Source organism: the organism of the source record quoted next, unplaced genomic scaffold (assembly GCF_019419815.1).
Source record: "Pyrus x bretschneideri cultivar Hongxiangsu unplaced genomic scaffold, Pyrus_bretschneideri_v1 Contig7, whole genome shotgun sequence".
Classification (NCBI taxonomy): domain Eukaryota; kingdom Viridiplantae; phylum Streptophyta; class Magnoliopsida; order Rosales; family Rosaceae; genus Pyrus; species Pyrus x bretschneideri.
Genome location: NW_025999809.1, coordinates 11355987 through 11374867, shown reverse-complemented (window position 1 = coordinate 11374867; position 18881 = coordinate 11355987). Strand labels below are relative to the sequence as shown.

The following is an 18881-nucleotide window of genomic DNA, read 5'->3' as shown; positions in this document are numbered from 1 at the left end:
GCTTTCATTTTTCTTACCATTTCCAATTGTGAATTCTTTTTGGTTAACGACAGAGGTAAATGTCTAACAATGGCAAATTACAATAAAGCATAACGAGGTTTAAAAATCGTAGCAACATGAAACACTAAAACGCGTCGACAAGAGGAAGGTTATAGCGAATCGTCTTGCCTAAGCCTCCTCAAGGTTTTAATATGTAGTATCCTTTGCCTAAGCCTAAGCCTCATATGATTTGTCCATAATTGAGTATCCTTTGCTATACGTACCCACCTAACATCAAGGTTCAGCCTTATCATAAATTTTCATAGTAATAACCGTTTCATATTACTCCCTAGTAACCTTTCAATTACTTTCCTCATTCCCTCTTGTACAAACATAAACAAGTTAGTTAAAACAATGTGTTAATTTGCTCATTGAATCTAAGTTCGAAAAATCTTCTTCCAACACGTTAAATTAAATTGGAATATCACTTGAACAAAAGAAAAATATCTTAACTATGTAGAAACTAAGCTATATATGTAATCCAATAATCTTCATACTCTTGATCAGTCTCTTTGCGTAATTGTCATGAGCTTTTGAACTAATTCGAGTACTCTCAGCTCAAGCATATTTACAGAGAGAAGAATTCTGTTGCAAACTGTTTAGCCAATTGGAGCTACAACCTTGACATGGGTCTTTATTTTCTTGAAGAATTTCCTGTTTGGATTTGTGATCTTTTGTTTGATGATATTTGGCGAGTCGGTAGGAACTGCCTAGTTTGTACTTCTCAAATAGTTTAGTGTTTATAGGGTATTCACCACAAGATTACCAAAAAAAAAAAATGAAAATCAAATATTTTTATTGCTAGTAAAAATATCCAGTGTAAAAGTGAGAAAAATTTGAACGCAGGTTTAATGATATCGAAAAACAACTCTTTTAAAACTTCAGAACCCAAAAAAGTTTTCAATAAAATAATGCTAAGAAGATCAAAATTTTAAATAAAATTTGCAAACCAAATGATATGTCACCAATAGAAAATAAGCACGTTAATCAATACTTAAGTACTTACAAAATTTAATTTCAAATTGTGCCTCTCTAGCATTACTCTTTGTTACGTCACAATCACAATAAGAATATCAAACGCATGATTGGTTTTGGAGTATGATATATGAGCAGTCTGCAGAAGAAAAAGGAGAAAACGAAGGGTGCCGACTTGTTCTCTGTTGACTCGGCATGTGGAGAATGTGGTCAGAGAAGTAGGCTACAGATTGAGCCAATTTTTCAAACATTTTGTAAGTGCCAAGCTTTCAATTTCGTCCATGGATGCTTGCATTGGACCAGTTGACAAGGAAAACACACATGTGAGTAGGGTTACAAGTCCCAATCTGCTGATCGAGCACATTGCAAAGAGTAATGCCAAATTGCCAATAGAAACTGTGTGAAGAATGTCTTGGTTCAAATTATTTTCTTGATGAATTACAATCGTAGGTGTGGGACCCAGGATTATAATATAAGGGATCCCTAGTTACTTTGCCTCCTAGGGCTTTGAGCACTACATTTTCATTCTTAGGTAATAATATAATAAAAAATGTTATTCGTACCTAATTTTTCATATCCTACTTCTATTATTTTTTTAATTGAGATAAGTAAATGACTTAAGAATGGAACATTAAAGTGCAAAGATAAAGACTAAATTGCTACTATAGGTCTCTTTTAAAATAAGAAAATTGATAGAAAGTCACGATTATTCATTATTTTTAAAGATTCATTAGTGCGTTAAGATTTGCATCTTTTGATACGTCAGGATAATATACACCATCAATATCGCAATACCATGTATTTTAACACGTCTAAATAACAACACGCATTGAGTTATTGATTTGAAATATGCGAAAAAAGAGTGTAAATATTTCTTCACATAGCAAACGACACAAAGGTTAGGGTTTATGATAGGATTATAGAATTCTGAACCCTACAAACAACCACAATGAAATGACCCATCTGATGTGACTGACACTGTTCATTCACGTCCAAATTTAATAATGAGTCTTGCTTTGGTGCATGTGTTTACCAAAAGTATATTTGACACTTTGACTGCTGACCTCACCCCTCCCCCTAATATATTCTTCCATTCACGTCAATTCAACTAATCGACAATTGCCACCTCCGCGATTTAAGTTTCAACAAACCATTTGGCATTTTCCCTTTTAGTCTGAGTCGAACTTTGTTCATCTCTTTAGGCATTCATTGGCGGACTGAACGTAGCAAATTGTGATCTATTGAAATGAATTCGAATTCAGTTTTTTATTAATTGTATTAAAATATGAGATGAACTTAATTAGACATGATACATTATAAATTCATTTTAAAAAGTGAGCAACTGGTTAGTTAACAATTATGCAGCTATTAACCACTTCCACTATATTATCCCGTGATTAAGGGAATTAATTTGATTTCTGCTTCATCGAGCATTCCAAACAAATTATCTAATTGGTTTTCTTAAAAAAATTCTTATGAAATGACAGAAATATTTAAAAATAGGAGGACAAATAATAATTAAGGATATAAGTTTGAAAAAACTGTGGCAGACAGTCTTACATTTCCGCAGATTATCTTTTGCTAAATACACACATAATCCGAGGGAAGGTAGAAGAAGAAGAAGGTAAGACTGAACATCCAATTATGTGGTACATTTCTGGCCATGCTACCATCGTCCATGTCCAAATATAAGCCCGTAATCATTCAGTGTATAAAAAAAATTGAACACAAATATGTATTTGTGATTATTAACATTTTTTTGTAAGAACTCTCAATTACAATAATTAGCTAAGATAGAGCTAATTAAATATGAGGTCTCTCGCTCATGTGCCACATCATTTTCCTCACGAATATCGACAATGATATGCTATATGATTCACTTGTTTCTTGTTCTTGCTTTAATTATGCAATAATTTTGTGATTATTTGTCGAATCTGTGATCCAACTACGTGATGAAAAATATGGATAGATGGATATACCTCCATCTATACAGTTGAATCATCTTATGTTTACGGTTAGGTTCAACGTTACATTTTAATTTGAGATGGAATGAAGAAATATTAATGAAATAAGATTAAAAAACAAAAATTAACAGTTTGAAATAAAAAATGATGCATGAATAGCAACCGAAATCATTTGTTACATAAGCTTGATTGACAATCATCCAAGATTAGGGCCCACAAATTAGGTGATTAGATTAGATAGATTGACAAGTAATTATTTTTTCACCTCCATTTTCTTCAAGCAAAATGGTATTTCTATTTATAGTAAATTTTTGTGATTGATTGAGTATCGACCCACAAGCTTTCTTCAATTTATAGGGTGGGCAACTCGGTATTGGATCAAAACTGAAATCAAATCAATCTAGTCAAGGATAAAATTGTAAATCGAAACCAAGTTGGATCTTAAACCGATCAGGTCGATTAACCGATAATGACAGGTTGGTTTGGATCAGTTCTTAGTTGTGTGAAGGCGAAAATACATAACATATGTCTTTCCTTAAAGGTATAAAACGTAGCATTAATATGAGCGATTGCTCAAATGAAAGCTCAAATGAAGCTACCCAAGGAGAGTACGAAACCAATAGTTGCTGCTTTCTCCAAATGATGCTCTCTATTCTTCTCCAAAGAGACTCTTAAATCAATCAAGTTTTGTTTTCATGTGATGAAACCACGCTAACTCGTAAAGAACTAACCATTTATATTACTATACATATTAATTATGATTAAAAATAAATAAATATATGCCAGTCAATTTGATTAACCACATTCTAAGAATTTGGGAAACCAATTACCAAATTATTAAGGTCGGTCTTGTTCGATTTAACAACAAAAAATTATAAAAAATAAATAAAAAAAACCAAACAAGCCACCCGTTCTGTTTGGGCGGTTCAGTCGGTTTTTTTTTTTTAAATGCCCATCCCTAGTTTATATGTAGAGCAAACTGAAATTCCACTTTTCAGCATTGTCACTGTTCAAAAAACTCTGCCTTTAATCATTTGTTTCATTTTCAAAAATAGAAAAATTAATTAGTTGATAAAATTATAATACAAAGGAAAATAATAATAATTGGGTCTATGAAAAAATCGGCAATTTCTGGTGGAAGATAAATTTTTTATTGAGACAGGAACACGAGTGGTATATCACGTGTTTTAATGTAAGTGGTAAAAAATTTTATTTTTTAAATAATTAAATTTTTAAAACACATATCGTACTATTTATATAATGATATATGATGTACCATCTTATATACTGGTCATACAGAGAAATCTGTTCTCGTGGGAAGCCCGCCAACTATAATTTAAATGGAAGAGAGGTCCGCCTGCAGATTTTTGGCACGTCATGTGGTCCCCGGTGATTGTGGGGTCAATTAATGACGTGTCAGGATCAGAAAGAAGTACAGCACGGCCTTGTGCTGCAGAGGAGTACAACTAAACAAAACAAAATCGTGCGATCTTATAACTAGGAACAGTGAAAACACGCCTGTCTGAGACTCTGTCTGCCTACCAAAAAAATACAGACAGTCAAAATACAGAGAGAGAGAGAGATGTATTTTCCCCAATTTAAAGGTCCCTTCTTGCTTTCTAGTTCCTCCTCAGAATGATATTGTAGAGAGCAAAGAAGGTTCTTTTAGAGAGAGAAAGTTGGAGAGAGAGAGAGAGAGAGAGAGGGAGAGAGAGAGAGAGAGTTAGAGAGAGATCTAATGGAGTACGAGAGGATACACAAAGTTCAGGTAAATTTAACAAAAACCCATGTTTTTAACTTTTTTATTTTCTTTTGGAGATGAATGGAGTTTTTCTCCTTGGTTATGGACTTTTTCCTGAATGATTTTTTTACTTTGTGGGGTTGTTTCTGAAATGGGGTGGAGGGAAAAATGAGAAAATGCACTGAAGAATCATGAATTTTGTTGAAACTGGATTTGCTATAATATTTATGTGCTCAATCAAATTTGGATTCCCATTTGCTACTTCATTGTAATATTTAATTATTAGCCCTGTTTAAAATTAAGACTTGCTTAATTATGAGTTTCAAGTCACAGTGGAATGATGTGAAATTATGGCTTTATATTTCTGTAATAATTGTTAATTTTCCTCTATTTTTTAATTTTAAAAATAAAATGAAACTCAAAATAATGCTATTTGGTTCGAATTTGAGATGATTTAGAATGATTGAAGTAACTTTATTAATTGGATTTGTTTAATCAGTTTATTTTGTTCACAAAGATCACAGCTTTTAGCATCTTTTTTATTAGTGGAATGAGGGTAATAATTTTTACTGTGTCTTTTTTGTTTTCCTTTTCAGACCGGTATAATTTCTCCCAGTAAATTGAGGATGAAGCTAATAGGGCCTCACCATCACAAAAAGAAGGATGGATCAAACAGCAACTCCTCAAGAACTTCGCCCTCGAAGCTTGATGATTCCGAATTCGTGAAGAATAGCTTGTTAGACCCCATGAATGGAGATGAGGAAGGTTTGTCTCTCTTCTTTTGGTTTGAAAATTTGTAACATGAGCGTCGATTAATCCCAGCTTAGCTCTCGAATGGCTTTTACGTGCATTGCGGAAATGCTTAACTGTTTACTGATTGAGTCTTGTGCTGTCCAGTTACATCTTCCAGTTTGGAAGTTCTGTCTATGAATTTGTTGAGGGCAGCGGCATTGGACGTTGGACAAAGCGATCAAGCTTCTTGCCAACCAAAGGCAGTCGTTGCCACGAGAAAATAGTGATGCCGGTCGTGTTAAATTGCAGCATTATGCAAAGGGTGAGAGTGGTAATTCAAGCGCAATTCACCCCGTGAGAATGATGGATGACGAAAATCTTGATTATGATAGTAATGCTAGTTCATCCAGTTTTGAGTTTCATAAAGGGGAGAAGTCGGTACATAAGCACCTTTCGAGAACACTTTCAAGAACTATGCCATCTAAGTGGAATGACGCCGAGAAATGGATAATGAGTAAGCAAATTGTTCAAGCTAATTTTCCCAGAAAGAGTGCTTTACAAAACCAAACAATTCGTTTGCCGGTGACAAATATGGTGAGGGTGGTTCCGGAGTCTGCTAATTATGATTATAAGCCAAATGGCAGAGGAGCAGACACAAAGCGGGTTGATTTCTGTCAGCCTTCATCGCAGATTGGATTTGATAAATTCTCTTTTGTTCCTTCGGAGTCTCAATTGAGTTCAGGTCAAGCTTCTGACAGGAATGCTCTGTTTGATGAATCCACACAAAGTAAAGATTTAATGGAAGTAGGTCATGGGAATGCACCGTGTTCTAAGAGTACTGCTGAAAATACTGCAGGTACGCTTTCATTGGCTTTAAGAACTTCATGTGGTACTTTGTTTTGTAGGTGTTGTATTTCTTTTTGATGAAAATTTACATTACCTATATCAAGTTCCATGAGATTTGTTGTTGCATTGCTTATAGCTTCCTTGTTCGTAGACTTCAAAGTGTATAGCAGAGGCAGGGGAAATTGACATTTTGCATTCGGTTTATGCAGGCACTGCTGCCATAAGAGCAGTCTCAATGAGAGACATGGGAACAGAAATGACACCTATCCCAAGTCAAGAGCCTTCAAGGACTGCCACTCCTGAAGGGGCAACAACCCCACTCCGCAGTCCAATCTCTTCAATGCCGTCAACCCCCCGAGGAGGTGCACCGGCTCCCACACCTACCACTGATGGGGAATCACGGCCAAACAACAAAAAGCAATTGTCGGAAGAAGAATTAAAGCTCAAGACAAGAAGGGAGATTGTAGAACTTGGTGTTCAGCTTGGTAAGATGAACATTGCCGCTTGGGCAAGTAAAGATGAGCAGGAGAAAAAACTTTCTGCTGAAAAAACTGATGCAGCAGAACTTCAGCGGATAGAATATGAAAAACGTGCAGCTGCCTGGGAGGAAGCTGAAAAATGTAGACATACAGCAAGGTTTCTTCTTCAACCCAATAATCCCCATACTTTTAGAACTTCAATTGGATCACCTTTGTTCGTTGCTTCTTATAGAGTACTGTTATGCTTTTGTAGTAGAAACCATGTAGATATATTCTGCCATCCTAACATGACTAGAGATCGCTAACATTTCTCAGGTACAAGCGCGATGAAATCCAAATCCAAGCATGGGAAAGTCAGCAGAAGGCAAAACTCGAAGCAGAGATGCGGAGAATAGAGGTATTTGAGTTCTTTTGATTTTGCATCATTAGTCAGCAGAACTGTTCTATTTTCGAGTCTGAAACCTTGATCGATATTTCTGGTGTATTGTATTGAACTGGTTCAGTGAGCTCCATTTATTAACTTTATACCTGGCGATTGGGAAAGTATTATAATTTATGCTTTTCTTGACTCTCAACAAGTTGTGTTTCGTACTTACCAATGATATGTTTTTGGTAGGGAGGATAACTCCTTATTTGTCATAACTAATTCCGGAGTACTTCTTTTCAGGCTCAAGTTGAACAAATGAGAGCGCAAGCTCAATCCAAGATAGTGAAGAAGATAACACTAGCAAAGCAAAGATCCGAAGAGAAACGGGCAGCAGCGGAAGCCAGAAAGAATCAAAATGCAGAGAAAACTGCAGCTCAAGCTGAATACATCCGCCAGACTGGACGAATGCCATCATACAATTGTTGCGGTTGGTTGTGAGAAACCAGAAACAAAATATAGAAGAAAAGTTTCATACACCGCTTGTGTTGTACGTGGTACACATTAATATGATGGAAGGAGTTTGTGTAACATACAAACTTTGTATCTAAAGAACAACCAGTGTTTTTGAACATCCATGTTCCGTCGTTGTTTGCACCATCTCCCCCAACTTTCTGAGATTTGAGGAAAAGAAGATAACAAATAGGAAATGTTGACTCTTGAGAGCAGAAAAATCTAAAGCAATTTTATACTAGTTAGACTTATTTTAGCTTATATACGTTGAAGGCGGAATTCTCTCTTTCAAACTCTAACAGTGCCCAACAGAGGGTGTGAGTGGCCTGTCAATGAACAATATTGAGTCCTCGACTGGCTTCTCACACCCACACAACTATGCACATAGGAGACTACCTCAAATTGAAAGTTGGTGTACCTTAAATTAAGCCCACCACCATCAAACTTAAAAACTTATTTCAGCCCAGAAAGGAGCATTGTAGAAAGTCCTAGGCTCCTAGCCCTAAGAAAGATTCCTGGATATAGGTGTCCCTAGTCCCACTTGAAATTCATGGGACATCTTCCAATTCCCAACCCAACTTTTGATGAGATAAGTATTCCGACCTCACATGACAAAAAGCTTATACTGCGTATTGTTTAATGAAACCCCACATGCTTGTGCACACCCCTAGAGTTGGAGGGCTCTTTTATATTTGGCACCCCCAATGCCCTAGGCCAGGCCACTTAACCTAGACACCTCTAGGCATGCTTCAAACATGGCTTAACATACATTTTTCAGCATCCACTTTTTGGAACTTGTCTTTCTGATAAACTAAATAACAATTCCCTCCGTAATCTTACTTTTCTGAGTTGCTTATGTCTACAGGAGCAATCCTTGCAAGCAAAGAAATAGTTATTTGTGTCACTCGTGATATGTTTACTTACACGAGATATAATCATTCTAATTCTTTACTTTTCTGCATTTAACAAAACTAGGTATCAAAATTATTTTGATTTTTAAGTTCTCACGTGTTAATAAAAGCATATGAATAACTTTTTGAAAACGTGTCAGCAAATTATGACACCTGCACAGCCGTTAGCACACGACCTCTAACCCGACATGCTGCATAAATGATTGTACTCATGCTAGCGCAAGCTCACATGGTGTTACCATCACACTATGACACAACATTTGGAAGAAATTAAAAAGAAAAAAGAAGTCCAATAATTAAACGTCGAGATCATGTACAAATTTTCTCCTCCAAAGATTTTTGGACTGAGCTTCAATTCAGGCAGACAATAAAAGGGTTGATGTTCATCGTGTCTGTTTAAACAAAGATGGGAGACTTTGATCTAGTGATGGTGTGGATGACAGAGCATGGGGTCATGCACAAAAGTGAGCATGCAAATTACAATGCAAGTTCAAGAAAAAAGTCACTGCCTTATAATTGTATGCCAACCGGATCTGGATTGTCTGTCATTCCCATCTTATACCATTCTCATCCCCTCTTATTTTTGTGGTTATGGTTACGTCAGATCAAAATCTTATATTCTCATTATTTTTTGTCTTATTATTTCTATAAAAAAATTAATATAAAATATTAACGTAACGTCGTAACTTAACCGTGACCACAGAAATAAAAAATGATAAGAAGGGTATGAGATGGGGAAGGAAGACAACCCAGGTCCATGCCAACCTACCTTTTAAAGGGGCAGGATCCTATTGGTCCATGCCAACCTACCTTTTAAAGGGGCAGGATCCTATTATTGTTGTGGAGGGTGCCCTACCTTTGTCACCTTTCCATCCATCAAAATGTCCCATCTTTGGAGGTAACCCCACAACATGCATAACCCAAACTTTTACTCATCTGCCATCGGGTCCACTAGTGACTTTAGTGGTTTAATATCTCTTTGTTCTTTGACCTACTGTACATGCATTTATTTAATACATTTATTATTTAATACGTACATGAATGTACCGTAATCAAGTCATTTTCTTTGATTGTCTTTTGAATCAAAATGCTCGTTTGTTCTTCCCTTTATTTGACACAGGAAATATACATGATTGACAATTTATTTAACCTTTTTTTGTATAAATATGTATGTTCGACCCTTTATCCGACTTCAAGTGCATGGGTTTCTTAAAGGTTTAAATGTTAAAATGGTTTATGTGGTTTAGTCATCGGGTTAATTTAGTCCTTGTGTTTTTAATTTGGTCAATTTGATCTTTGTGTTTATCTATGTTAGTCAATTAAGGACATTTCCACCTAATTTTTGTAATTTTTTTTATAAATTATTTATAAAATTATTTTTTTATTATAAATTATTACAAACTTATATATAAAATTATTTATTTGATTTAAAGTATTCAAAAATGAATAAAATTAAAAATTAAAAGAAAAATTATTCTCCTCCCAACTCCTTGACCGCCTCTCTTTTCTACGTCACAGCCTTAATCATTTTTCAGATTAGAAGTTTTATTTCTTATATGTGTTATTTCTCATTGATTTTTATTTTTCTGTAAAAATAAAGGGTAATTATATCTCATATAATTTTTTTTGTGAATTTTTTAAAAGAGATTGAATGAAATGTTCTTAATTGGCTAATATAGACAAACATGGGAACTAAATTGACCATATGGCTACAATAAAAAGACCATTTTGTCATTGAAGCATTTTTAAAAATAAAAAATAAAAATAAAAATAAAAAGTTAGAATTGTAGAGTTTGGCAAAGTTCGAGTAAAAAAAAGAAGCTTATAACTCATCATTCGAGTGGTTGGGGAATTGGAGATTACTCACCAACCCAATTTATAAAATTTCAATTAAAAGAAAAACTGAAAAAAAAAAAAAAAAAAAAAAAGTTTTTAATTTTGAGAACATGCATGCCGACACAGCATGGGGCCCTCAAATAATTGTGAAAGAAGGTTGATAAACATTCAGTAGGAGCCTCGGAACTGCAGTAGGGGCCTCCGGCTCAAGAGGCACGTGTCAATGGCCCTTCGCAGTGGACAAGCCGCGAGAGTGGCCTAGAATTACAATTTCCACCGAGCGGCTAATAGAATTCTTTGCAAACGATTTAAATACGCGAGAAAATTAGGTAGATGTGGGTATATATCCACATTACCTCAAATATTCTGCTTTTAAAATGCACAAGCGAATCACGCGTAGATATGAAACATGAGAGAATTAGGTGTTTTGATATGCATGTAAAGCTTTCACTCCTGCAGCCGAAGTCCAGAGTTCAGTTCGTCCTCCGTCCTCTGTCAATATCGCTTAGAGAAAGCCATGCAGACACGAACTTACAGTTCATATGCAATGAGAGAGATTAATTGAGCAAATGAGGGGCTTCGCCTTCCCCACAATTTGTAAACTACACCAGAAACATACTGTAATAAACCTTTTTAAGGCTATTTTCACAAACATTAATCTCCTAATACAGCGTCGTACGTATTTCGATAGAAGGAAATAACGAAAAAAAATACGTATCATTTAATTACAGTATTGGCTTATATATAAACTAGGCTTTAAAGCTAAAGTATTAGGCTGCCCTTCCAACTCTTTAAAAGGGTTGGAGGGGTTGCAAATAATATTACAGAAGAGAGAATGGTATCTTAACCGGTTAAGTCGTTCAATACTCGAGTGACCCCACGGACGTTATCCCGCTGCTCAAGTTTCTTGAGTCCTGCCGGCTTCCATAGTCGTCGCAACTATTGTTTGGGAGCCTCTGATTTGGGACTGACTTTAGAAGTTCTAGGCCTCGTTTCCCCATTTGCTGCACTTCCTGTGGTGAGAGTATTTTGATACACCACACGCTATTTACAAACTCCCTGGTATCAGCATAAGAACAATGAATCAAGAGTCAGTTAATCAATAACCGAATTCAGATGTAACTAATTCAAAGGTGCACCGGAAAGTTTACTGTCAAGTGGTCAACATTTCAATAGTGCCTAAATAGATGCAAGTCATTCGCTACAAAATTGGGAGCCTAGTCCACATGGAAATTAAGTTGTTCTTACTTAGAACAGTTGGCAATGACAAAAATACTAAACAAGTTTTCTCAACAACGCCTCGTCTTAACTCTTCACAACTTACAGCTAGAGGAACTTTTTAAGTCTCCGAAAGTTCAGACTCAGGTGGACTCATGAATTTTTTATCCTACAATTCATAGCTAGGAGCCTAGGAGTATTTGCCCGAGTTTGCAACCAAAACAAAATTATAGAAGAAGGAACTCACGGCCAGGGGTCATCCCCGAGGAGAAGAACATCATTCTCCCGGTCAACAAATACAAGCTGCCAGCCTGATCTCACAGGGTCGTCCAATTCACCTTCAAGGCCGAACATACGAGCAAGCTCGTTACGTAGTTCCTGATAGCTGTTGAACTTGGTAATGTCCAGGGACCTTCCAAAGGACCCTGACTTATGAACCTGCAAATAATTATGGTTTTGATTAAAAGATGAGAACATATTAAGGCAACTATAATATCACATGTGGTCTAGTTGAAAATTATTGAACTTTACAAAATAATTTATAAGCCTTAAAGAGGCCACTGCAACTTACCTTAACAAAATTTCTTTTTAGTGGGTCTCCATGGTCCGCATTTTCTGGAGACTGCAGGAACCCTGATTCATCAATACAACTAGAAGGTGTAACTGCTGTTTGAAGTGAAAAATCTGTGCCTCCAGTGCTCATGTAATTAGAAGAAGGAAAATGCAAGGTCGTAGTATCACAATTGCTGCCAACTCCTCTAAGGTTTGACATCCCGCTCTGCATTATAAGAGGTGAGGACTCTATATTGACACCGAATAAAAGATGGCTTTGAGGATCGGTACCACCTTCTTGGTCTAGTGAGCACTCTCTCCCTGGAAAGGGTGGCAATGAAATAGAATTCTGAGACATAGTAATGTGGGGAGGTCCCAACTGTTCTGCTCGAGGCAGAATACATTGAGAAACTCCAGAGGAAAGGGGGTCAATTGCTGCTCGCTTTGATGGCCAGCCATCAGAAGATATTAATTGATTGGTTCTAGGCAGGTTGAGCAGGTGGGATGATTCATTCTGTGGAAATGAACCCATGAGACTGTGCAAGGGAGATAAAATGGTGCTGGTTGCAGGGCTCCCATTAGAATCAGAAAAACTCTGTTGCTGGCATTGCGATGTGAAGACTTGCAAAGATGGTGACTGGGATTGAGAGGTGGAAGCAAACTGAGTCATGGAAGAGACAGCACTTGGAATCTGCTGATGATCAACTAATTGCTGCTGCTGCTGGTTACTGAAAGAATTCTGATGCTGCAATTGCTGCTGAAGAAGGTGAGACTGAGTTTGCGCCTGAGGCTGAGACTGGCGATGGTGCTCTTGAACACCTTGGAGAAAGGGTTGTTGAGATTGAGACACTTGCACCATCTGAGGCTGCATCAAGGCAGCAGACCTATTAGGGAGGCTTTGGGGCTGCTGGAACTGTAGATGGGATGTAGGTAGCGGTCTGGAAGGATCTACTGCCCTCATCTCTTGAAGTGCAGCAGCAGCCATAGCTTGGTACATGTCTGGTTGCAAGCCAATCATAGAAGCATCAAGTCTTGGCTGCATCCATGGTGTGATCCCCATGCCAGAAAAGCTCAGCGATTGCATTCCACGGTCTCCATTATTTCCTTGAAGCCACATAAGTTGAGAATTCATGCCAAGGTCGTCGTCCCTCATACCTGAGAGAACAAAGATTTTCTTGCTGCCTCAATGCTAGAAGATGTAAACTCAGGAGTTGAAACTAGCTATATGTAGCAGTAAATGAGCATACCACTGAAAGAAGGTAGTCCAGGTGGCCACGGCCGCTTAAGCCTGAGGGGGAACGTAGATGGATACATAGGAAATGTTGTTAATGGTTCAACCTCCCACAGTGAGACTCTTGGCTGTCTATCCCCAGCCGTGGATTCATCCCAACCCACCTGAATTAAATTAAAATTTTCCCATCAATGTTCCAGCAATGTAAAACAATATTCTGAATGAACTTAACAAAAAAAAAAAAAAAAATCAGATTATGATATTCAATACGTATCTACATATTAAGAATTATAGAACAAACCTTGACTGAGCGCCAATGTGAATTAGGCCACCGAGCTGGATCTAGGTCACTTATGCCAGTTATTGTTCCCATGTAGCTGATAATGTATAATTGTCAGATATCAACCCATAAAGTTTGTAACTTCTAGAATAAAATAATATAAAGGAGGCTAGCAGTCTTCAATGTACCGAAAGCCCTCATAATTCTTTTGTATTATTCTAGTTTATAAATCACCACCATCATACCCAACCCATAAATTTTTTATGTTATTTTCAGTACGAGATTACAAGCATCCAAGACTTGTTGAAAAAAAATCGTTTTGGTTATAACATCTCAAGGAAATATAAGTGTAGAACCTACCGGCGGACGCTTGATTCTTCTGTTTCAAACAGCATCCGAAAACGCATGCCAACAGAAATGCATGTATGATAGACCGCTTTAATGTACGTGGCCAGGGGAATGACAAACTCAGATGGGCTCGCCCTGCACGAAAGGTGTTGAAGTTCCAAAGTAATAAACCTAAAAAAATTTGGTATCATCAGACTATATAGACTCATACCTTGGATTATAAAATATGGTGAAACGACTGTTTGTTGCAGCTGCATGAGCTGCAGCAGCAAGAAGTCCCAAGTGCATGCTATCGCTTGATAAAACTGATGAAGGCATCACAGTTTGGGGTCGGTTAGCTCTCCGGATACCAAGGAGTAGCTGATTCTTTTCATTCCTGCAAGCAGGTAAAAATAGTATGAGCATTGAAAAATAACACATTATTTATTTGACCAAAACAAAACAACACAGCAGAGAATGGGTGAACAGCCTACCAGATGAAAAGGACCGAGTCTCCAGCAACAAGTCTTTTTGCACTTACGAACACACTCCAACCCGTTGTAAGGAGGTGCCTTTTGGGCTGGCCTGAAATAGAAAAGAAAAATCAACAAACATGTCAATATTCATTTTATAGAATGAAAGGCTTTGTAACATGATATTCTCACTATTCAAGTTGGGAAACTAAAAGAAGTCACAACGGCTGGAAAGCATCAACAAGTGTTTACGTTTGTACTCATCTAAAGTCCTGTCTACTTCTCTCCTTCAAGATATGAAGAGAGGTTTAAAATATTTCTTCATTTTTCACGAAAATTGTCCTTAGAAACCTCACCTCGAAAAATGTGTCTAAACTTCCATTCATTATCATGTAGATCCCTTGCAATTAACTCTTGGGCAGGTGGTTGTTGGGAAAAATCCTGCCAACAAAAACGATAAAAAAAAAACAAGGGAAAATCCTATAATTTGCAGACAGGAACATTAAACGTCATTTTTTTCACAAACCAAGTGCCAGAACTATTGCACAAACACTAGAAATGCTCAAAAGTGATGGTCGTACTGCATATAGTTAGAGAATTTACCAATGGAGGAAACACTTTTTCAGCTGCCCGGCGAGGGACAGAGAAACCACCATGAGTACTTGTGTCACTGGCTGTCAAGGTTTTACAAAAATAATTTGTAGGCTGTTTGTTTGGGCTGCCCAACCCTGCTGGAAGGTAGCCATCTTTTTGCTCTTGCTGCAGATGAAGGTTAACATGTGAGAAAGCGACCAACATGTTCCAAAAGCCAATCAAGGTAAAGTGGCATACCGGATTTAGAGGTTGCAAGGTCATCTGTGCATACACTTCATCTGTCTCAACATCTGCCTGAAGTTAACAACATCGAACCTTTAGAAACCATTATATAGGAATATTAAGAACAAGAACTCCCAAACCAAACAAGCCTTACATGCATTGTCACATTGTGGAGTTGACAGATGAGCTGCGGTGGCAAGCTTGGATAGTTAGGAATATGGGCGTCCGCTTCCTTGTTGGTTGATGCCGCAACCTACATTATGAAGCATTTCGGTTTGCACATGCGGAAAATGAGCAAAAAAGTAGAACGTTTACAGAAGATTCATCACCCAGAATACCACATTTCTTGCCCAAAAAGTAGGCAAAATTAAACTTATCCTTTCGCTAACATAAATTGACGAATAAAAACGACATGCCACTAAATTTGCAAAAGCAGAACCGACAAATTATTTATACAAACCTGTTCGCTGTGACCTTGAGGAAAATAAACCACACGGCTTCCAACAGCGGGCAAAGAAACAAGAGGACCGGCACAAGCATGCCAAAGTTCAGAATTCAAAACTCGCTTCTCCCCTGCAAAACGGAGTCCATGAAAACGAATACCAATTAAAGCCAACACTTGGATTCAGAATTCGATTAAATCTACCAATTAAAGAATACCAAAAAAACAAACTAAAATGTCATCTCTGAGATTCTTATTATAAACGGAAACAGTTTTCCATCAGTATATGGACTTCTGGAAATTATGGTAAACTTCCAAATCTCAGACTAATTTTTTTAAGTTTACGACGATTAAGACAGAGGCAGAAACAAAATTAAGCCAGATTAAGACACTTGCAGCTGAGAAATGGAGGAGAGAGAGAGACGGTAGAAAACACAGAGAGAGAGAGAGAGAGAGCTTAATACAATTGCTAACTTGGGTTATGAAGTTCTAAAATCTAACTTTTTTCCCCCCACAATTTTTGGGCAACCAAACAGAACTATCAACATCCCAAATCTAATTCATACAACATGTTACAGCTAAAGTTCAGTTTAAAATCCTGAAAAGAAAAAGAAAAATACCCACAAAAACAATTCTGCAAGGCAACATTAATTGACCATACCTTCCTGGGATTGGGACTAAAACCAGCAGATGAGAGCCTCATTATTTGCAGAGATTCAAAAACTATAGAAGCCTCCAAGAATTTGACTCCACAAAAAGTTATTAAACCCAGTCACAATCACGACAACTTAACACCAAAATTCACCAAATTACAAGACAATCCTTTTCTTCCCCTCCTTTTTTTTTCTGCAAAATATCATATTTCACCAGCAAACACACATCCAAACCCCCCAAAGAAACAAACTTTCATGCAAAACTTTACCAGGAAATCACAAAAGCATGAAGCTTCACATTCATGCAAAAATAAATAGATGAACCCTCAATTCCCCAAGTCCTGAAACTTCAACCGAAACCGGTTTCGTTTAAAAAAACGATCAATTTCAGCTTCATTCGCACGTAGCCAGCCTCAACCAAACCCCCCAAAATGTCCAATCTGCAACTAAAGACTTCTTGTCACAATCTTCAACAAACCCACATCACCATTTGTGACTAACAGAGCTTCAAAGTCACAGATTGTACACTTTCAGTCCCCGATAGTCCAATCTAAAAAACCAGCAATTACAGCAAAAAACCCAGCAAAACTCAGAAGCCCCAGAACGGCTAGCTGAATCCCCAGATCTCAGCTTCAGAACACCAAGTTGCTTGTGCCACCATGAAAGCAGGAAAGGACCAGATCTCAAACTGCAAGGAACCCAAGTGAAAGCAAGGTGCAATCAAACGGCCTGTGCATTATTCTAAGAGGAAACTCAAAGCTACGCGATGATCAACTCTGCAGAAAATAGGCTGACAGATGACAGAAACAGAGACTGTTGAGGAAGAATATATGCACAGATGGAGAATCCAAGAGTTGGGTTTGCTTCCAAACTTTCCAGTAATGGAAACACAAGGTTTGCTGCTGGGTGCGGTGGTGGTGGTGGTGATTGTTCTAGTACACTACTAGTGCTTGCTGGCTTTGCCACTATTGCTTTACCTCTCTCTCTCTCTCTCTCTCTCTCTCTCTCTGCTTCAGTCAATCAAAGCACAACCGCCATTATTTTTTGCTGTCATTTTTATACCAAGGGAACAAGTTATTAAAGAAAGACTTTAGGTACAGGATGAGAGAGAGAAAGTGTCAGATTTTCAGAGGAGAAGGTTTAGCTGATTTTCCTTTTTAATTAATTTGTTTTCTTTGCCTGCCTATTTTTGAGCCTTGAGTTATGAAATGAAAAATATGGGCACAGTGGTGATGATTTTTGCAGAAATAACCTTGAAATTTTGAAAAGTTAAATTGTGGAATAAACTAGGTAGCAGGGTTGCAAGAAAATATGTTGCTTTTAAAATTACAAGTAGATGCCCAAACACACTGTATGTGTAAACATTTTTTTTTATTTTATTTATTAAGGAGTGATTAGTTTCTAAAATTCTAAAGAAAAAAAATTATGAAATATGAGACAATGATGGGGCCATTTCTTCTAACATGGGCATATTTTTTTTATGTTTTTAAATAAGGTATGCTATATTACATGGCTGTATGATTTGTGTAAAAATAGTAAAATTACGTTGCATGTAACTATTAAATTGTCCATTTTTTTTTTTGTTCAATTTTGGTGAAGAGATTAGAATGGTAATTTTCTGGTATTTTACTTGACAAACAGGTCTATAAGTTGGTAGTTTGGATAATCTTATATACTCTAATTTACAGAAGAAAAAAACTTTAAAGGGGTGTTTGTTTTCCTTCACTAAGGTTCACTAGACTGGGCTGGACTGGACTAAAGGTTAGTCCAGTCCCATGTTTGTTCCTCATAGGTTTTAGAGTTAATGAGATTAGCTCTCACTCATTCAGACTAAAACAAGGCCTAACCAGTCTTAGCTAAGCCCCCCCAAAAACCATGGGATTGCTAATCCCATCTCCAAACTTGCGTAGGACGATCGCAAGCAGCAAGTCTTGTGAACTGCAAATCTGCAAGAATGCTTCTGGGCAACTCCGTTTGCCAACCCATGTCCAGATTTGAAACCCAGCACCACCCATTGCCTAAATCTCAACACCCAAATTCAAAAACATATATGCAAAACGATAACAACAACAATCCCAATAGCGAAATTCTTCCTTATTCCCGAAAATTCCCATAAAATTTCCAAATTTTTTTCCTTTTCCCTAGAAAATTTCAGAAAGAATAGATAGAGAAGGGGGGTGAGTAGCTTTGGGACAAAGAGAAATGGAGAGACAAAGAGGGAGGGGAGAGTAGCACGGGGACGATTTGCAAGAAGAATGATTTGAAGGATGTTGTGTTGCAGGAAAAAAGATGGAGAAAAGAAGTGATGGGGGACGAAACTAAAGAGGAAGAAAAGGAAATAACTCTCCAAAGTGAGAGGTGGAGTGTCTGCTTCAGAAATAAAAAAGAAAAAGCTTGATTTAGTAATAAAATATTATTAGATGTGTATTGTATAATATAATATTATAGTTTAGTAATTATCCTTTTTTTAGTCCGACACTGTACCAAAC

The 18881-nt window shown here is 37.1% G+C and overlaps 2 protein-coding genes across 2 annotated transcripts; one reads left to right on the top strand and one right to left on the bottom strand.

Moving 5' to 3' along the window:
- Nucleotides 1-4563: 4563 nt before the first annotated feature.
- LOC103951319 lies at nt 4564-7904 on the top strand. Its single transcript, XM_009362671.3, is given in 7 exon segments — nt 4564-4746; nt 5316-5484; nt 5617-5711; nt 5713-6307; nt 6507-6933; nt 7092-7173; nt 7444-7904. Coding segments are annotated over 7 exon segments (1596 nt in total). The 5' UTR covers nt 4564-4716; the 3' UTR covers nt 7642-7904.
- Nucleotides 7905-11016: 3112 nt separating this feature from the next.
- On the bottom strand, nt 11017-16914 carry LOC103951320 (auxin response factor 6). Its single transcript, XM_009362673.3, is given in 15 exon segments — nt 11017-11459; nt 11866-12056; nt 12190-13325; nt 13418-13565; nt 13703-13778; nt 14042-14164; nt 14241-14405; nt 14503-14593; nt 14838-14922; nt 15085-15240; nt 15313-15369; nt 15452-15550; nt 15758-15870; nt 16401-16412; nt 16415-16914. Coding segments are annotated over 15 exon segments (2679 nt in total). The 5' UTR covers nt 16443-16914; the 3' UTR covers nt 11017-11260.
- Nucleotides 16915-18881: the final 1967 nt, after the last annotated feature.